The sequence below is a fragment of the Theropithecus gelada genome, chromosome 1 (assembly GCF_003255815.1).
Source record: "Theropithecus gelada isolate Dixy chromosome 1, Tgel_1.0, whole genome shotgun sequence".
Lineage (NCBI taxonomy): Eukaryota > Metazoa > Chordata > Mammalia > Primates > Cercopithecidae > Theropithecus > Theropithecus gelada.
In genome coordinates, this window is record NC_037668.1 from 61218675 (window position 1) to 61238937 (window position 20263).

At 43.4% G+C, this 20263-nt stretch overlaps 1 protein-coding gene across 1 annotated transcript in view; it reads right to left on the reverse strand.

Moving 5' to 3' along the window:
• The window catches only part of CSMD2 (CUB and Sushi multiple domains 2), a 655178-nt gene that overhangs the window by 64864 nt on the left and 570051 nt on the right, over positions 1 to 20263 (reverse strand). The window contains exons 45-49 of the mRNA XM_025355777.1: positions 10984 to 11064; positions 10384 to 10497; positions 7505 to 7693; positions 4628 to 4774; positions 1181 to 1369 (exon numbers count right to left, since the gene is read on the reverse strand). Of these exons, the coding sequence (XP_025211562.1) occupies positions 1181 to 1369; positions 4628 to 4774; positions 7505 to 7693; positions 10384 to 10497; positions 10984 to 11064 (720 nt within the window). The remainder of the gene's footprint in view (positions 1 to 1180; positions 1370 to 4627; positions 4775 to 7504; positions 7694 to 10383; positions 10498 to 10983; positions 11065 to 20263) is intronic.

The window sequence follows — 20263 nt, forward strand, 5'->3', positions numbered from 1 at the left end:
CTGTTAATTGCATACACAATGATGCAACAATCTCATTTCTGGGAATTTGCTTTAAGGAAATATGTAATATTCATAAAGATGGAATTCTAAGTTTATAGTCACAAAGAATATAGAAATCCAAATGACCAACAACAGAATGATACTTAAATGAATGACAGTTTTCTCATAATGCTGTGCAACTATTGAAAATAATGATGAGGAAGTACAATGTTAACAATAGAGGCCAGGCGCGGTGGCTCACGCCTGTAATCACCGCACTCTGGGAGGCTGAGGCGGGTGGATCACCTGAGGTCAGGAGTTTGAGACCAGCCTGATCAATATAGTGAAACCCCGTCTCTACTAAATATACAAAAATTAGCCAGGTATTGTGGCGGGTGCTTGTAATCCCAGCTACTCGGGAGGCTGAAACAGGAGAATTGCTTGAACATGGGATGCAGAGATTGCAGTGAGCTGAGATCATGCCACTGGACTCCAGCCTGGGCGACAGAGCAAGATTCCATCTCAAAAAGTAGTATATAGTTAAATATACTTCCTCACCATGATTTTCAATGGTTGCGCAGCATTATGGGAAACAAAATCTGTAAGAGCTTTGTACATGGATGATCCTATTTTTATAATCAATACATAAAAGACAAAAGGAAATGCGCTGAAATGTTAACAGTGGTGATGTCAGGTTTATCATTCATTTTCACTTTTTTCTTTTGCATTATCTACCATTTTTTTTTCTTCTTCAGATTTTTAGTTTAAATGTATATTACTTTAAAGGAAAAAACTCATAAATCATAAAAGGTAATGCATGCAAACTGACTGACACATTTCAAGTGTTTGATCAACCACTTGCTCTAGGAGCCCGAGTCCAAGCATCCCCTCTGCTGGGAGCCCTCCCCAGCTGGCCAGGAGAAAGCAGATCCTCTGGGCTCCCACAACACTGATTATGCTCCTGACACAACACTTCCTTCCTCTGCCACTTTGCATTGATGTGCTCACATACGCATCTCCCCCATGGATCTCAAAACACTGAGATTGCTGTGCACTACAGATCTTCAGTAAATGCTAGTGGAAAGAATGAAATAATTATCAAAGAGGAAACCCACATTTGGAAATGACTAGTCCTGGGACAAACCCCAGATGTGAGTTGGATCTGAGCTACCTTGTGACCCGCTTTCCACCTGCTTCTCACCTTGACAGAGAGGGATGGCTTCGCTCCACAGGTGGTAGCCCTGGGGGTGCCGGGTACAGATGGCCATGCTGTGTCCCACCAGGCGGTAGCCGGCGTTGCAGCCAAAGTGGATGGAGCCCCCGGGCTGGGTGCTGGTCTGGCCCAGGATGAAGCCATGGAGTGGAGCCCTGGGCAGGCTGCAGTAAGGGGCTGAACAACAAGATGAGGTTCAGGGAACTGGTACCAGCAGGAAGACAGACATCGTCTTTCATGCAGGCCCTCTTTCCCTTTCTTCTTCCCCATCCCCTTGTCTTTGCCACTGCCACATCCTCTGCTACTGAGGAAGGTCTGAATGGTGGATATTGAAAAACACCCAGTCAGGTTGGTAAAGCCGAAACAAAATTAAAAAAACAGAACAAAACAAAAAAACAGCTTCATGAAGCACTGGGTCCCTTTTGCGGTCCAAAGGTAGATCTGGTTGTATGGCTAAGTTCAGGCTCTCAAATCCCTTCAGCTTCCAAACAGACTTAGAAAGTAGAACCCAGTGGGGTTGGTTCCAGAAAGCTGCGACTGCAGGGGTGTGGACTTTGACCTTAGTCAGGCCTGGGCCCCAGTCCCATTTCTGGTCTGACCAGTTTCTGTAACGTGGGACAAATCACTTCTGCTCTAATTTCCTCACCTGTAAATTGGGACTGGTAATACCTACCTCACAGACTTTTGGTCAGTTTAAACTGTAAATATAGACTGTGTACATAAAGCCCCCAGCACAGCATGGGGCACTCACTGTTCAATGCTCAATAAATGGTCATTGTCCTTCTTCGTGTTGTGTGGGGGAATGCGCTGAGACGGACCTGTGGCAACCCGGGACACACATTTCCCTACAGTGCTCATTTCCCCTCCACATAGGACTTCAACTTGTTTCATTCATTTATTCAACAAATAGATATCAAGTATCTATTATCTTCCAGGTGTTGGTCTAAGTGCTTGCAATACAACAATGAAGAAAACAGACCAAAATCCCAGCCTGGGCCGGGCGCAGTGGCTCACGCCAGTAATCCTTGGCCTTGGGAGGCCAAGGCCAGTGGATCACTTGAGGCCAGGAGTTCAAGACCAACCTGGCCAAAATGGTGAAACCTCGTCTCTAATAACAATACAAAATTGGCCAGGAGTGGTGGTGCATGCCTGTAGTCCCAGCAACTCGGGAGGCTGAGGCAGGAGAATCGCTTGAACCCAGGAGGTGGAGGCTGCAGGGAGACGAGCTCATGCCACTGCATTCCAGCCTGGGTGACAGAGTGAGACTCTGTCTCAAAAAACAAACAAACAAACATAAAAGCAAAACAAAAAATCCCAGCCTGAAAGGACTCACATTATAAAGCCTGCCAGGGATCCTCAGGGGGAGTTCTGTGAGGCCAGCAAAAAGGGATGACCAAATGAGCAGGCAGATAATTCTCTTTGTTTGCCCTAGGAGTCCCTGGTGGGGTCTTCCAGGCAGAGATGGATGAGGCAGGATTTGGGTATAGGGCCCTTACAGCCTCTTTTTTGGTGATCACATCCCTCTACCAGTTAAATTGGTGTTTTAAATAGCTACCTTCCAAGCTGGATTTGTTTCCCTACTCCTGCTTTGACCCCTGTGTCCTATGTGTGCCATATCCACATGGTTACCTCCCTCAGGAACAAGAATCTCGGTTGTAAAATATACTTAGTCACAGTGACAGACACAGGTGCAAATTACACTCGTCTACTCTATCTGAATTATTAAGTACTAATTGTTGCGCCATGTAATTAATTCACTTTCTACGTGGCATATGTATTGTAATTACAACTGACTCATTATCCCCAAACATGTTAGTCTTTAGAACATCAAGGAAAGGGTAACTCCTTAATAGCGTTCAGTTCTTAATTAGCAACCGGTAGAGTGAAATGCTACCAAACTGCTGTATTTCCTGTTTGAGTGAGCAGCTGCCAGGAACTCAGCCTGAGTCACCCCTAAGAGGTACCTTAAAGTGTCTTTTTCAACATGTGGACACTGAGGCCTGAAGTGCCTTGCTTAATAATCTCACAGCTAGTGGGTGAGAGAGCTGGTCTCTGACATTGGGGCACTCAGTCACTGCAGCCTCCCAGACCCTCCCTTCCTCTGTGTGCACCAGGGAAAGGAGAGGTTGGATGGACTTTGCAGAGGATGTAGGCTCTGAGACAGTCAAGACCCACCTCCTCCCAGGAGCCCTCAGCTTCCTCTGGTTGGCTCTTCCCTGAAAGCTACACCCAGGGATTCTTTAAGACTGTTCACCCGCTGAGTATGGGCTGGTCTTGCAAGTAGGAGACCCATGAGAAGAGATGGACTGTGGCAAGTGGGACTTCAGGTACTGATTTTGACATTCCTTCCAACCAAGATTTTTTTTTTTTGAGACAGAGTTTCACTGTTGTTGCCCAGGCTGGAGTACAGTAGCACGATCTTGGCTCACTGCAACCTCCACCTCCCAGGTTCAAGCGATTCTCCTGCCTCAGCCTCCCAAGTAGCTGAAATTACAGTTGCACGCCACCATGCCTGGCTAATTTTTGTATTTTTAGTAGAGACAGGGTTTCACTATGTTGGTCAGGCTGGTCTCAAACTCCTGACCTCAGGTGATCCTCCCGTCTTGGCATCCCAAAGTGCTGAGATTACAGGTGTGAGCCACCGCACCTGGCCCCCAACCAATATTCGTTAGAGATTTGTCCATCATTTGCCTGGAATGTAGGCCAAAGGTAGCCAGGGGAAAGAGTGCTGAAAGGGAACTGGTGCATGATGGAACCCCGCATGGTCTTAAGTAATTCATTTCTGCCTCCAAGCTTGTAGAGCCCAGTCAGCAGTTCACTGAACCCACCTGCCTTCAAAGTGGGCATCAAGCAGCTTGTGAAGTTTTCTTCTAACCACAGACAGTAATTCCCGTGATGTGAGATCAGATAAATTCAAATTTCTCCATCTCATTATATTCCCAGGAATATTTTTTTTGGTCCTTATAGATTGTTGCCTGGGTCAGTCTTTGGCCTTTTGATCTGACTCTGTTTATAAGATACGGCTTCCTGAGCAGAAGAAAGGCACCTGGCCTTGAAATATAGCCCATCCTTTGCTGCCTGCTTAACATCTGCCCGTCAGAGATCCATGCCTTAGGGCTTTTTAGTTTTAAGAAACTTTTATTAGCATTTCCTAACTTTCTTAAAGGGACAGGATCACTGTTAGGTACTATCAGATCATATAAAATAGTTAAACTTATCCTGAAGACACAGTCTGGCTGTATGGAAAGAAAAGAGGGAAGAGGTTCAAAGAGGGGAATGGAATAGAAAAATAGGAGGTAGGGGAATGGCAAAGACCACTTAGCTTCAGGTGAGGCAGATTTAGAGGAGGGGAATGGCTGCCCAGTCTCCACAGAGGAGCTTGCGGCTTCGATGAGGAGAGGGCCTGTGGCTTATTTGTATGTTTTTTTAACTCACCTGAATAGCGAATCTTAAAGCCCTTCCGATTGTAGGCGTGATCAGATGACCAGCGCAGGTACACAGAGTTGCTTGAGCTGGTGACAATCAGGGGAGCTGAGTAATTCCCACTGAGGGCTTTCAGCAGAGGACTCTGTCCTGACGGACCTGGGGTGAGAAGGACGCAGGATTACAGACCATGGGAGTCATCACAGGGAGCCTCCAGGGAAGACCTCAGGGCTCAGAGGGTGGGGTGACTTGTTCAGAGTCAGCAAAATCATTTGTACTTGCACTCCTCTCTCTGCATCCACAGGCATTGCTCAAGGTGCTCTTTTCTCCTGAGCCCAGCTCTAAAGCAGTACTCTAGGAAGTCCCTGCCTACCTATAGGAGCTGGCAGGTAAGAAGAAATTGATTTGCATTTTGAGATTTGACCAAGGTCAACTAGCTGGTTAGTGGAAGAGCTGGTTTTCAAACTGGGAACTTCTTCCACTTGGCCACCCTACTTCTCTTGTGCATATTTAAGCGCATGCCTGTAATCCCAGCACTTTGGGAAGCTGAGGCAGGTGGATCACTTGAGCCCAAGAATTTGAGACCAGCTTGGGCAACATAGCAAGACCCCATCTCTACTTTAAAAAAATACAAAAATTATCTGGTCATGGTGGTGCATACCTGTAGTCCCAGCTACTGGGGAGGCTAAGGCACAAGAATCGTTCAAACCCAGGTGGTGGTGAGCCAAGATCGCACCACTGCACTCCAGCCTGGGTGACAGAGCAAGACTCAGTCTCAAAAACAAAAAAAACAAAAAACAAAACAAAACAAAAAAGCTCAGTGCCTGCTATATAGAAAAAAATATTTATGGAATGCATACATAGTAATAAAGCTAGAGGAAAATGTCATATCTCGGGGTCATAAGTAACAGAGCTCCCTAATACTGCTTTTGAAAGCTCTTTGAGAAAGACCTCCCTCTTTTTTTGTTCTACCTTAAGTGCCTGAGATTGCATCCCGAGGGGGCTGGTTGAAGGGGCACAGAATATAAAGCTGGATAATCCATGACACAGGATTTATCACTCTGGAAAAGGCCCTGAGTGATGGCTCTAGGATGCCACTAAGACAGCCCTTAGAAGCTTGGAAAAAGTAATGGATCATATTAAACAAAGTAGAGTCACCAGAACTGCCATGCAAACTGTGAAGGGAAAAGCTCGGAGAAGTGGCATGCTGGGCTAGGTCTGCTGTGTAAAAGCCGACCATAGTTCTCAGGAAGACCTGGCGGACACTCCATTTACGAACGCAATCAGGAGGTGAGGAGCTCCAGCCTTCCTGGAGGGGGTGAGTACCAGCATTGCTGAAAACCTGAGTAACTAATGGCTATCCTCTGTGGGTCAAAACTGATGGGAAGAGACACTGGGCTCCCTAGCAGTAATGGGGATGAGAAGGTCCTAGAATACAGAGGCCAGGTGGAATTACTTAACGGTCAGCAGCAACGTTGATGTAATTACTAAAATGGGAAGCAAGGCTGGAATGGCAGCTGGGAGAGCCTGGCCTATGGGATCTACAAAGACGGCTCATAGAACATGATGTTCCTAAGGGCAAAGTAAATAGGAAGCCAAGAAGAGCAGCCATAACAAGTATGACTAGATGAACAAAATAGATCATGAGTAGATCTATGAGCAGGGTGAGAAAAGCTGCCCCCAGCGGAAAGGTGCAATCCCCTGCCCAGTTTGCAGACTTGAGCCAGGTTTCATTTCCCAAGAGGCTGGGTCCCTGTGAAAAAAGACCCTGCACAATGACAGTAATTGTATAGAGCAGTTGTTCCTACAGTTCTTCCCCCCAAACACCTACTACTGTGTACTCAGAAAACAGAATATTATAGACAAGGGAATGTTCAGATATATCAAAGACTTCTGGATACAGGATGTTAGTTGATGCTGATACCTGGGGGTCCAAAGCATTATCACAGCAACTCTGTCAGAGGAGGGGTACATGAAGGTTGTTTTGAGAATAAATGGAGTCTTGGACCAGGTCTGTCTCACAGTACACACCTAATAAAGTAGGAGCCTCAACTGTAGCAGCTGTGCAGGCGCATATCTTTATTAGAACAGATTAACACAGCCTTGGTTACATAGAATGTAGCTATGGATCTGGCCATGTAGTCTTTTTCATACCCTTCAGAAAGGAGGATCAGAAGCAGTTTGCATTCACATGAGGTAGACAACAGTATACATTCATGGTTTCCCCCAGAGCTATGTTACTTCTCCTGCTCTCTGTCATAATAGAGTATAAAGGGATGTGGACCCTCCGGACATCTTGCAGAATATAACATATTGGTTCACTCTATTGAGGACATGATATTAATCGGATCTGAGGAGTGAGAAGAGACAATCAGTGCTTTGGCAAGATGCCTTTGCAAGATGCATGTGCTCCAGAGGGTAAGAGCTAAATCCTACAAAGTTCTGCTGTGGAATTTTTAGGGTCCAGTGGTCTGAAGCATGCTGAGACATGCCCTCCAAATTAAAGGGCAAATTATTGCACGTTTTCCCTCTTAAAGCCAAAGCAGCAGCAGTTTGGTAGATCTCTGGGTTTTGGGGGAAGCACACTCTTCACTTGGGAATACTGGTATGACGCATTTATCTGCTGACATTAACAGGAACAGCTTTGAATGGGAGCTAGAGTTAAGAAAAGGTTCGGTAACAGATTCAGGTTGCAGTACAAGCAGTTCTGCTGCTTGGGCCATGCCACCCCTCAGGTCCCACAGCCTTGGGGTTGCTGTGATTAGGGAAAGACATCCTGTGGAGCTTCTGGCAGGCCCTGATAGGAAAACTGCAGCACAGACTCCTTGGGTTCTGGAGCAAGTCCATGTCTTTTGCAGCAGAGAACTATGCAGCATGTGACCGACTTACCATCAAAAATCTCAAACTCATCATACTGCTTCTCGCTGAGGAAGTACTCCACTGTGAGGGAGATGTTATAGTCGGGCTCTACTCTCACCAGCCAAGAGCAGGTCTGGAACTGGGGATAGCTTCCAGGGTAACTCTGGCTCAGGATCACGCCTGTGGAGTCTGTCAGAAGCTCATTTGTTGGGCAGTGCACTTGGAGAAAGAAAGAGAAACACCAAGTATGTGGGGGTGGAGATGGAACTATGGCCAACACATTTGCTTTTCCCAATACAAAAGACAACCATTAGAAAATCAGCATTTGAGCACATTCAAGTCAGATCCCACATCCATCACTGTGCTGCTCCATGACATGAGGTGGCCTGAGATCCTGTGTCAATATTGCAGTCTTTCTGGGACTTGGGCTTCGCCAGTTGGTTGGAATCACTTCCTAGTTAAGTTGTGGGTTCTACTACCTGGTTTTGAGTAGGGGATGATGGAACATACATACAGACAGCAGTAATGCTTCCCCAGATCCAAAGGAGATAATCTATAAAATGGGTTTTATTTGAACAAAGATGGTGCTGTATAGGGCAGAGGTAAGTACATGGGATTTTGAGTCAAATACACCTGGATTTATAGCCCATCTCTGCCGCTTACTACTGGTGTGGTCTTGAACAAGTTATCTCCTCTCTGTGTGATGGCTTCTCCATCTCCAACACAGAGATAACACAGAACTTACAGGGCTGTTGTGAGCATTATATAAAACATTATATGCTGGGTGCAGAGGCTCACGCCTACAGTCCCAGGACTTTGGGAGGCTGGGGCGGGTGGATCATGAGGTCAAGAAATCGAGACCATCCTGGCCAACATGGTGAAACCCCATCTCTACTAAAAATACAAAAATTATCTGGGGGTGGTGGTGTGTGCCTATAGTCCCAGCTACTCGGGAGGCTGAGGCAGGAGAACTGCTTCCCGGGAGGCGGAGGTTGCAGTGAGCCGAGATTGTGCCACTGCACTCCAGCCTGGCAACAGAGCGAGACTCCATCTCAAAAACAAAAAACAAACAAACAAAAACAAACAAACAAAAAAATATATATAATATGAAATAATATATGTAAAGCATGCAACATAGTGCTGCAATAAATTGTAGAGGGAATGATGATAACTGCGTCTTGGACAGAAAGGTCCCAGAACTTGGCTGTGGCCTAATTAGTAGGATTAATATAGCTAAAGAAAAAAATGTCATTCTAAGGAAGACATTGAGCTTGGAACTTAGAAAAGGAGGAGCTGGAGGAACAGGATTGGTTTTTTTGTCATCACCATGAATGGGTGGGAAGCTGCTGGTTCAGAGAGGCCCTTCTCCAGCACTGAGGAGGTGCTCTGTCCTGGAGCACAGGCAAGCATCACAGCATGAAAGCAATTTCAGGACCATCCACTGCCATTTGCTTGGGTTGCGGACACCAAAGCAAAGTTCTGAGGACTAAATCGGCTTCTTCATTACATTGTTCTTTCAGTACAAAGGTGTGCATTGACAATAGTTGTAAGTATTCTGATCACTGCACACAGAGAAATCAGTATTTTGCAGTAGATGTGCCTTTAGACAGGCTTCCTGGGTATGCTGGATTCTGGGACACTGGTAAAATGGAGTTTCTGGAACTGCAAGGCCAAAATTTAATCCCTGGATTACAATCTCAGGTAATGCTATTTTGGGTAGAAGACTTTGCTACGGGCTGTCCACCTATCTCACCTCTGCCTTCAGAGAAGTGAGGCTTGGTAATCAGCACTGGGGCTGGGCTCCTAGACAGAGTCTTGCTGTGGCCCAGAATTTCACAGGACTCATCCAGGCTTCTGCCTGAGTAGCTTTGAAAGGTACTCACTGACTTTTCCCAATAGAGCTTCCTTTTTAATTTTAAGGGGAGAAGGAAAACAAATGTCTTCTAGGAGGAAACTCACTTAGCTTTGACATGCTCCTGATTTCACTAATCCGATGACCAGCACAGGGCACTGAGATGTGGTGATACTTAAGTTCTCTTAGGCCTCGTGGTCCCCTCCTGCCTCTACCGGGTCTGCTATTCCTCACTGACCGTCCATATTGCAGGTTCTTCCTACTCTTGCTTTCCCAGAAGTGAGGGAAAGGCTGACTTGTTTCCCCATAGGCTACTGAATATTTGCAGGTAGCAGTAGTTCTAGAAACAGTAGTTGCACTAGTGATAATATTAACAGCAGACATGGAGCAATTACTGCATGCCAGGCATCATCCTAAACTGGTTTATGTTATTAACCCATTTAATACCCCCATGGCATAAGTACTATCATTATCCTCAGTTTATAGAAGAGAAGACTGAGGGCAGGACAATCAGGTACCTTGCCTTAAGTCAGATGCCTGATGAGTGGAGACTATTTTTTGATCTTAGTTGGGGTGACTAGCTGAAGAGAATTCATTTCTGTCAAGGCATAGTACACTGGAATAAAGACTGCTGTGGTCTCTCAGTTGCCTGGTTTCGCACACAGTGCCTTGAGTGCATCCATGCATCAGTAAAGCAGGGATGGTGTGTGAGCCTACCCTTCCCTAAGGGCCCAGGGAGGGACTTCCTCCTTCCAGTACTCAGTATGCAATTCCAAGAAATTTCCAGGAAAGGAAAAAAAAGCAGATGGAAATAGATGTGGCCACTGTGGCCAATTCACAGGTTCAGACATCAGAAGAGGGCAGAGAACCTATCTAGAGTGATCACTCATTCATTCCTCATGCACTCATTGATTCATCAGACAACATTTACCAAGGGAACTTTCATGTTATGGGGCAGTAACTGAGCTAAGAACTGGGAATAGAAAGAGGAACAAAACAAGGGCTTTGTTTAGGAGGAACTTCTAGGCCCCATACAGATGCGGATCCATGCAATTACCTTCACATATTGGGGGTGGGCCTTCAAACTGCAGGTAGGTTCCAAGTTTGCAGGTCAGAATTTCATTCCCCACTAAGGTAAAGCCAGGGAGGCATCTGTAGCGTACGATGTCACCTGTCAAAGAAAGACCAACATGTAGACTCTCTTAAGAAGTCTGGTCAGGGCTGATGGGCACCCATTAGTACCTTGAACCCACTTCCAGGTGAGATAATCAGAGGAGGATCATGTTCTGTTCAGACTTAAATAACTAGCTCGGCTCCCATCAAATGGCCCAGACAACTGCTCCCCTCTCACAGCTCAGCCTTGCCTGAGCCTCGGAATGTCTCATATTTCAGGACATTTTATACTGTCTTGCATGGATTTATTTCTCAAAAAGATGCTGACTTGAATCATAGAAGAAAACTGTTTTCCTGGCTCCCCTTTTGATTTTATTTTGGGTGTAAACTCAGTGGACAGAACCTGCTGGCACAGGGCCTACTGTTTCTCTCTCCATAGACAGGAGCAGGGAGTAATGTCCACTGGCCCAACATCTCCCACCGCCACCTTCCCTTCCTTCCCCAGTCCTGGGCTCGCAGTTCTTGCTGGCTTGGGAGGTGGTACCTATGTTAAATTCTTCATTCTCTGTGACGACTTCGGCATTGGGGAGGATGGTGGGAGGAGGGCATTTGGTGAGTGGATAAGCTGAAAAGATAAAAGCAGGCAAGTCAGGGTAAGATCATCACTCTCCAGGTATGCTGTCATTCATTTGTTCAATTCTTCACTTTCTCATCCCTCATTTATTCACACACAGATATTCATGAGTACTTATCTGCAAACAGGGCAAGTTTAGCCAAGTCCTTTTTGCTTATCTTCTGTCATCCTTATTGAAATGAATAATAACAAAGGAGGGGAGATCTAAGAAGTCAGTGACATCATCACCAGCACTGAAGGGTGGGAGAGGAGCATTTTCTGAGTGCCTCGTGGATATTAGGTGTTTTATAGGCTGCCACTCAAACCCTCACAACATCTGACTGCGCCGTGAGGTGCTCTTACTCTACTCGTGAGCAAGTGAGATTCAGAAAGGTGAAGTAAGTTCCTCAAGGTCACACAGGAATTAGGTGGCACAGGCAGGATTTGAATCCAGGTCTGGCGGCCCCCAAACCCTGTATTCTTCCCACCACTGAGCATCTACATGCTGTACGTGGCTTCTGCGATTACCCACTGAAGTCAGCTAACAAGCTGACCCTTCTGATCTTTGACCAGATACTTCTGGCTTCACAAATTTTCTAGACTGGAATTCATCCCTATGGGCAGAGACTGGATGATGCTAGAGGCAGGATGCTATTTACTGAGGCAAAGTTCAGTGTGGGTTCATAACCTGGCTTTTATTACTGGCACAGAGTCAAGTGCTATACAAGTGTTAGCTGCTCTTGCTGCTGCTGCTATTGTTATTATCGTTACTATTTCCAATCACCCCAATCTGTGCTATATTAAAAAAGTTTTCTTTTTTTTTTTTTTTTTTGAAACGGAGTCTCGCTGTGTCGCCCAGGCTGGAGTGCAGTGGCCGAATCTCGGCTCACTGCAAACTCCGCCTCCCGGGCTCACGCCATTCTCCTGCCTCAGCCTCCCGAGTAGCTGGGACTCCAGGCGGCCACCACCTCGCCCGGCTAGTTTTTTGTATTTTTTTAGTAGAGACGGGGTTTCACTGTGTTAGCCAGGATGGTCTCGATCTCCTGACCTCGTGATCCGCCCATCTTGGCCTCCCAAAGTGCTAGGATTACAGGCTTGAGCCACCGCGCCCAGCCTAAAAAAGTGTTCTTTAATAATACAAATATAATCATTATCATTGAAGAAAATTTGAGGTATTCTTTGGAACAGTAGGAAGAAATCAAACTCATCCATTGCCCTCTCAGAGATAGTGACTGTTAACCAATTACAGTACGTTCTTGGAGTGTTTATTCTCTGCATATATAAATATTTTTGTTTTACACAACTTGCATTATATGTTATATATTTTGCATTGATCTTTGCATACTTACTATTATATTGCAAGAATTTCCCATATAATTAAATTTCTTCAAAAATGTGATTGAAATAACTTCATAGGATTTAATCATACAAATTTACTAGAATGTATTTAACAGATACTCTGTTAACCATTTAGGTTTCCAAAAGTTTTGCAATTTAAAATAAAGCTGCAATGAAATCTTTTTTTATAAATGCATCTTTTATGGTTTTTTTCTTTTTCTTTTTTGACTAGAAAGGATTCAAGTACATAACCCTTTTGAAAGTACAGATGTCTCCTGCTGAATGTCAGTAATCCTTTCCTGGAAATCAAATGTTCTGTGTAAAGATATTAACTAGGAGTCTATATCCCATCATTTTAAGTGGGAAAAAATTATACTGTGTTGTACTTCAACCCAAAATCCAAAAAGTAATTAAGACAAAATAAAATACCTAAATATATGCAACAAACCATTATGTTAGTAGTTAAATACTTAAAACATCACGATCACCCAACAACATGGCGTGACAAAACAGTGCCTCTGTGCATTGCATACTGTACCATCAACATCCAGTGCACCGTGAAGTCTTGCAGCTTGAGACATTATAAAACTCTAGGCAGAAAGAAGGTCTAGCTATGAAAGGCTTGGTGGGAATGCATTCAGGACTGGCGCTAGGTGGTAGAGTACAGTTCACAATGAACAGCATGGAGTGACACCTCAGAGCCAGCAGCCTCTGAGACACACATCCCCGCCACGGAATTGGAGCCCCTTTCCAAAAGTCCGCATGAGATTCTGACATTTTACCAACTGTAGCTGGAATGCAACTTGAGACTTTCCCTGCACATGTATTTATTTAAAATGGTGTATTATGTTTTGGGGGATCTAAATGTAAATGTTTTCTGTAGACACATTTGCTGAAATGTATTGTATTGAGAGATATGTAAACTCTCTGAAATGTGGGTGCTAAAACTAAGAGGCACTCTTGAGGTAACCAAATGGGTTTACCTTTGATTTAACATAAACCAGGAAGGGCCACATCCGCGCTCGCTGCATGCTTCCATTTTGCCCTCCAGGAAAACAGTTCCCATTGATACTGTGAACAGAGTGACAGTTCCTCCAGTACTGGGCGCCATCATTCTTCTTTTACCCAGTTCGTGTAATGATTGTCTATGGAGGGCTCACCCTGGGTCAGGCACTGTGTCCAGTGTTGAGGATACAAGAACAGCCAAAACAAATACATCCCTTTCCCTCACAGAACTTAGGGCCAGCTGGGAGAGATAGTCGTCTGTTTTAATCTTTGTTAAATTGCTAAACAAAAAAGCAGCATTTATTTTATTTTAATTGGCATTTGATAACTAATTAGGCTAAGCATTTTTCACATGTTAATGGCCTATTTGCATCTCTCTTTTTAACTGTCTATTAAGAGTTGCGATAAACCAGTATGCTAGAAGTTTAAATACTTAAAACATCACTTCATGATCACCCAACAATATGGTGTGACAAAACAGTGCCTCTGTGCACTGCATACTGTGTCATCAACATCCAGTGCACTGGAAACCTTGCAGCTTGAGACATTATAAAAGTCTAGGCAGAAAGAAGGTCTAGCTATGAAAGACCTTCTTTGTCTCTATTTTTCTTATAAATTTGAAGAACTCTGAATATTCAAGGTTGACCTTAGCTGGTTAATTATATTTTCCCAGTTTATCATTTGCTTGGTTTTATTTATGGCACTTTTGATTTGTAGAAGTATTAAGTTTTTATGTAGTCAATTATAATTTTTCTTAATAAGTTAAAAAAATTGGTGCCTTCCATTCTCAGCATCATACTTATCTGCGAAACTTCTAAGGCATATTAAACTTTTCCAGGAAAAAAAATGAATAAAAACAAATCCTCACTTAAATACAGCCTGGGTACTTCATATTTTGTGATTACTGTTTTGACTGCGGTGATTTTTCCATTACATTTTTTTAAACTACCTTTTTTTTTTTTTTTAGCAGGGTCTTGCTCTGTCACCTAGACTGGAGTACAGTGGCACAATCACGGCTCACTGCAGCCTTGACCTCCTGGGCTTAAGCTATCCTCTCACCTCTGCCTCCCAAGTAGCTGGAACTACAGACTCATGCCACCACACCTGGCTAATTACAATTTTTTTTTTTTTTTGGTAGAGATGGGATTTCATGATATTGTCCAGGCTGGTCTCAAACTCCTGGGCTCAAGTGATCCTCCCACCTTGGCCTCCCAAAGTGCCGGGATTACAGGTTTGAGTCACTGTGCCTGGCCATAAAATTACAAATGTCTGTTTAATGGGGAAAGCTTATGGGATACTAAAAAGCAGCAAAACAAAAATTTCCCAACTCTCACCATCTAGGCATAAGTATTGTGAAGATTTTGCTGGAGGATCTTGAGTCTTTTACAGACACACCCTCCCTGTTTCCCATCACACACACACACACACACACACACACACTTACCACGTTGATGGTATCCCACTGTATCTACCATGTTATTGCTACAGAACTCTGGGGCAGGGGACATCCAAGGCTGACTTCCCATTTCATTTTGTGAATACCCTCCTTCTTCCCCTGAGGGGAAGAGGGTGAGGTGCTGAGAGAGCGTAGCCAGATTCTGGTGTGTGTGAACATGTGAACTGCTGGGCGGTGGGCAGCTGCTTTATTAATGTTAGGCAGCAGTGGGCTCAGCAGCAGCCATTGTGAGCAATGGTCCCTATCGTCTTCCTGGGAACATTATTCCTCAAGCTGCTGGGTGTCCTGGATTGGCCTTTCATTTGAAGCTTTTATTTATCTATTTTTTTTTTTTTTTTTTTTTTGGAAATGGAGTTTCACTCTTGTTGCCCAGGCTGGATCCCAATAGTGTGATCTTGGCTCATGGCAACCTCCGCCTCCTGGTTTCAAGCGATTCTCCTGCTTCACCCTCCCGAGTAGCTGGGATTATAGGCATGCGCCACCTTGTCCGGCTAATTTTGTATTTTTAGTACAGATGGGGTTTCTCCATGTTGGTCAGGCTGGTCTTGAACTCCCAACCTCAGGTGATCTGCCCACTTTGGCCTCCCAAAGTGCTGGGATTGCAGGCGTGAGCCACCACACTCAGCCTCATTTGAAACCTTTAAAACCAAATTAGCTTAGAAAAAAAAAACCTGAGCTCACATGGTTCATTTGAGCTTACCAAAGGACTGAGGCTCTGCTTTTGAATTTGGAGTCCATGCTCAGCTAATATTGAAATGCCTTCCTTCACCTTTGTTTCTTGCTTGTATCTCTTTTTCAGAACATCACAAGGAATGGTGAGTGTGGTCTAGGGTGGGAGTCCATAATCACTGTATTTTCTTGTGATACCATTACCTGAGTTTTTAAAATCACCTGCTTTTTTTCGCACTGAACAATATAAAATAAACATTTCCCTAAATCAATGAATTGTATTCTACACGAATGATTCTTTTTCTTTTCTTTTTTGAGACAGGTTCTCATTCTGTCACACAGGCTGGAGTGCAGTGGCACAATCATAGCTCTCACTGTAACCTCAAACTCTTGGGCTCAAGTGATCCTCCCACATTAATCTCCTGAGTATCTGGGACTGCAGGCATGCACCACCACACCCAGCTAATTTTTTTTTTTTTTTTTTGGTAGAGGCAAAGTCTCATTATGTTGCCCAGGTTTGTACATGAATGATTTGTAATGACTGTATCTTTCCCTCTCTCTCTCTCTCTGAGCATATATTTTAAATTTATAATACCTAATGTCTTACTATTTTTACATTTAGATTATTTCTAATTTCCCTGTTATAACATATCAAGCAATATCTTCATGCAAATATCTTTGCATAATTCCCAGAAGTAGGATTACCAGGTCCTGGGTTGTATTCATTGGGAACCTTTGGATGTAAATAAATCAATTCAGGCTAGAATAAGCAAAAAGCCTCTCAGAGAAGAGAACCCAAGGTGGATTTGCAGCCAGACTTCACAAAGGTAGAGGACAAGGGACTGAAGGCCCATCAGAAACCAAGGACATTTTCCCACGTCTCAATCATTCTCTTTCTGCACACAGGATTGTTCTACTTTTTGGTCCACATGGAAAGTAGAAGAGCAGCAATTCATTGCACTTGGATTTTTATCTTCTCTTTTCAGGAGATGGGTCCAGGCAAAGGTAGAATCTCTTGGGTCCTATTTCAAGTTCCCAAGAGAGAACATCTGACTGCCCCTGCTGCAGTCAGCTCAGGTGTCCACCTCTGGTCCAAGCTTCTGTGGTTGAGGGGCAGGTGTGTGCGTGGAGGGGTGTCACAATGTAGAAACAGCTGCCAAGTGCCCACGGGAGAGGGGCAGTTAAAGAGAACATTATGAGAGCACCACAACGTGATTTGAATGTGTAGCTAACCATATTGTGCTAAGGTTTTGATATGCAATTCTCAAACCACCTATCACTAAGTGGGCATCTTCCTGCAACCTTCCTAAATGGATAATCACTTAAAAAATTATCATGACACATGTGTACACTCATGCTCTTAGCAGCGTTATTCACAAAAGCTAAAAGGTAGAAGCACCCCAACTGTCCATAGAAGGATGAACAGATGAACAAAATGTGGTCTATACTAACGTTATTAATAAATATAGACCACATGTGTGGAATGCTATTCTGCCTTAAAAAGGAAGGAAACTCTGACACATGTTATAACATGGATGAACCCTGAAGATATTATGAATTCTGCATTTTTCTTTGATTGTTACTGCTGTTGTTTACATTTGCCCAATATAATCTCTGGCCATCCTTTTATCTTTAAACTGTGTCACAGTGTCTTAGTCATGTTCCTGGTATAGAAAATATAGTTGAATATTATTTACGTTAATCTAAGTGTATTAGTCCATTTTCATGCTGCTGATAAAAACACACCTGAGACTGGGGAATTTACAAAAGAAAGAGGTTTATTGGACTTGCAGTTCCACGTGGCTGGGGAGGCTTCATAATCATGGTGGAAGGTGAAAGGCATGTTTCACATGGAGCCAGACAAGACAAGACAGAGCTTGTGCAGGGAAACTCCCATTGTTTAAAACCATCAGATCTTGCGAGACTTATTCACTATCACAAGAATAGCATGGGAAAGGCCCGCCCCCATAATTCAGTTACCTCCCATCAGGTTCCTTCCACAACATATGGGAATTGTGGGAGTTACAATTCAAGATGAGATTTGGGTGGGGACACAGCCAAACCAGATCACTAAGAATCTTTGTTTGTTAACAGGAAATTGAACTTTAATAAATTTGCATTTTTCATTATAATTGAATGATTTTATTCCACTGCTTTATCTTATTTTGTGCTTGCTGTATCTTTGTCCTTGAATAGTTTGCTTTGTTTTCTGCCTTTTATATTTGGATTATCTTTTACATGTTTTTTTCTTTTAGTGATTTAGAAGTATTCTATTTTAAATATATTAGTGACTAAAATATATACTCAAAATCTTTATTTCTGTAGTGATCAAAGTCAGCAATTGGATAATAGATATTGATTCCACTTTCACAAAAGATAAGGACATTCTCTTATCCCTTTCCACCTTCTTGCACATTTATTAATATAAAATAATTATTTTTAGTCTTTTAAGAATTATTGTATTTGCACTGCTTTGAATTCATGTTTCCATTATTATTTAGCTTTAAGTTTGTGCTTAGCTAGTATCAACACTTCCCATTTTTATCTTTTATTTTATACATCTTGTCTATTTTGAGTTATTGGTTCATCTGGAGTTCATCCGGAGTTACAGTCACCTGGAGTTACAGTCCAGCTTCAGATAGAGTGGCACTAATTGTAAAATCTTGAATCCCTGCAAATAACAATTTCCTGCATTCACACGTGAAGCCCCCAACTTTTTCTCCCCCTTCAACATCACCTCCTTCATTTTCTGTAATCTAATGTCAAAAATTAGCCTGAGAGTTGTCTGATTTCGGTTCCCTTGAGCTAACTTGCTCAGCCTGGATTCTTGTAGATTTCCCCTACTCCTCATCCTTATAAATTGAAAAAATTGCCAGCTTCTTTTTATTTATCTTGGTATACAGAGAGCTCCTTTATATACATAGGTTTTCTTTCATCTCAGAAAAGTTTTTTCATTTCCATTTTGTTCCTTTCTTCCTGAATGCTTGTTATCAGTGTCTTGGCTCTTTGTCCACTGGGTCTCCTTATTTCTCATCTTCTATCTTCTCTCTACCACTTTCACGCCTCTGCCCTTCTCCGTATTTGTGTTGAGATTTTCAGGTTTGTCCTCCCCATCTTTGCATTGTTTTTCTACAGTGTTGCTTCTTCTCTCTGCTGATTCTTGTGCTGATGAAAATTATGCTATTCTGTTTCTTTTCAGTCTTACTATTTTTTAGTATCTAGTTTCCCTTGGAAATAAAAGTTTTAATTTGGAGCAGCCACAAAGGTATGGGAGAAGTTGGAAGTATAGTACAAAAATCTTTTTCCATGAAACATTTGCTAGTAAGTCGCCAGCATGATGCTCTATAACCCCAGAATATCTTAGTGTATTTCCTACAAACAAGCACATTCTCCCACATAACCACAAAACAACCATCAACATTGGGAAATTAACACTGACATATTACTGCCATCGAATCTTCACATCTCCTTCAAGTTTCACTTGTTTTTCCGATAAATTCCTTGAAAATTTATTGATCCAGTTCTGAATCACATGTTGTATTTCATTATCACGTCTCTTTGGTCTCCTTTAGTCTGGAATGGTTCCCGTGTCTTTACTTGACCTTCAGGACTTTTACACTTTTGAAGATTGCCTGTCGGGGAGTTGACACTATGTCCTTTAAGTTAGGTTTGCCTGGTGTTTCCTCCTGATTACGTTCAGCTTATGCTTCTGTGACTGGATAATCACAGAACTGATGCTAGCTTCTTCTCACTGCATCCTCTCAGCCAGGGTATGATTTCAATTTGTCCCATTATCGATGAGGTGGGTGTGTCTTCCAGTCTTCTCCACTTCTTTTTCCCTTTGTTATTATTGTGTGTGTGTGTGTGTGGTGGTGGGTAGTCTGAAGTTATGTAAATATCCCATTCCTTAAAATAACTTGTAATTGGCTGGGCGTGGTAGCTCATGCCTGTAATCCCAGCACTTTGGGAGGCCGAGGCAGGCAGATCATGAGGTCAGGAGATGGAGACCATCCTGGCTAACACGGTCAAACCCCGTCTCTACTAAAAATACAAAAAAATTAGCTGGGCGTGGTAGCGGGTGCCTGTAGTCCCAGCTACTCAGGAGGCTGAGGCAGGAGAATGGTGTGAACCCAGGAGGCGGAGCTTGCAGTGAGCCGAGATTGCACCACTGCACTCCAGCCTATGCAACAAAGTGAGACTCCATCTCAAAAAAAAAAAAAAGGTATAATTAATGTCTGTGTGGATATACATAGTATTCTGCTTGATTCAATAGGTTACCACCATTTCTTGCTATTTTAAAAGACTTTGATTCTCAAATTATTCCCAATATGGTCAGTGAGAACCCCTCCAAGCCAGCTTCTATGTCCCTTTGGCATGTCTCCATCATGCCTTGGGCATTTCCTTACTTTCTGCCATAAGATATTCCTGGTTTGTTTTCTACTTTCTCTGCCCCAGGCTTGGGATCAGCCATTTCTTTAAGAAACCCTGGTCCATTTTAGCAGAAAATGTTGTTTAGGAACCAATGCCTAGATTCAGGAACTAATGAGCTAGATGTGCTCATTACTACTGAAGAATCACCGCTCTGAAGCCTTCTCAGTAGAAAGAGCTAAGAAATGTATGTGCATACGCACATGTACTCATACATGCCCCACCCACACACTCATATTTTCTTCCATTTCTCTACACATTGAAAACCATAGCTCACACTGATACATCCAATTCAAATTTAACACCATTGGGTAT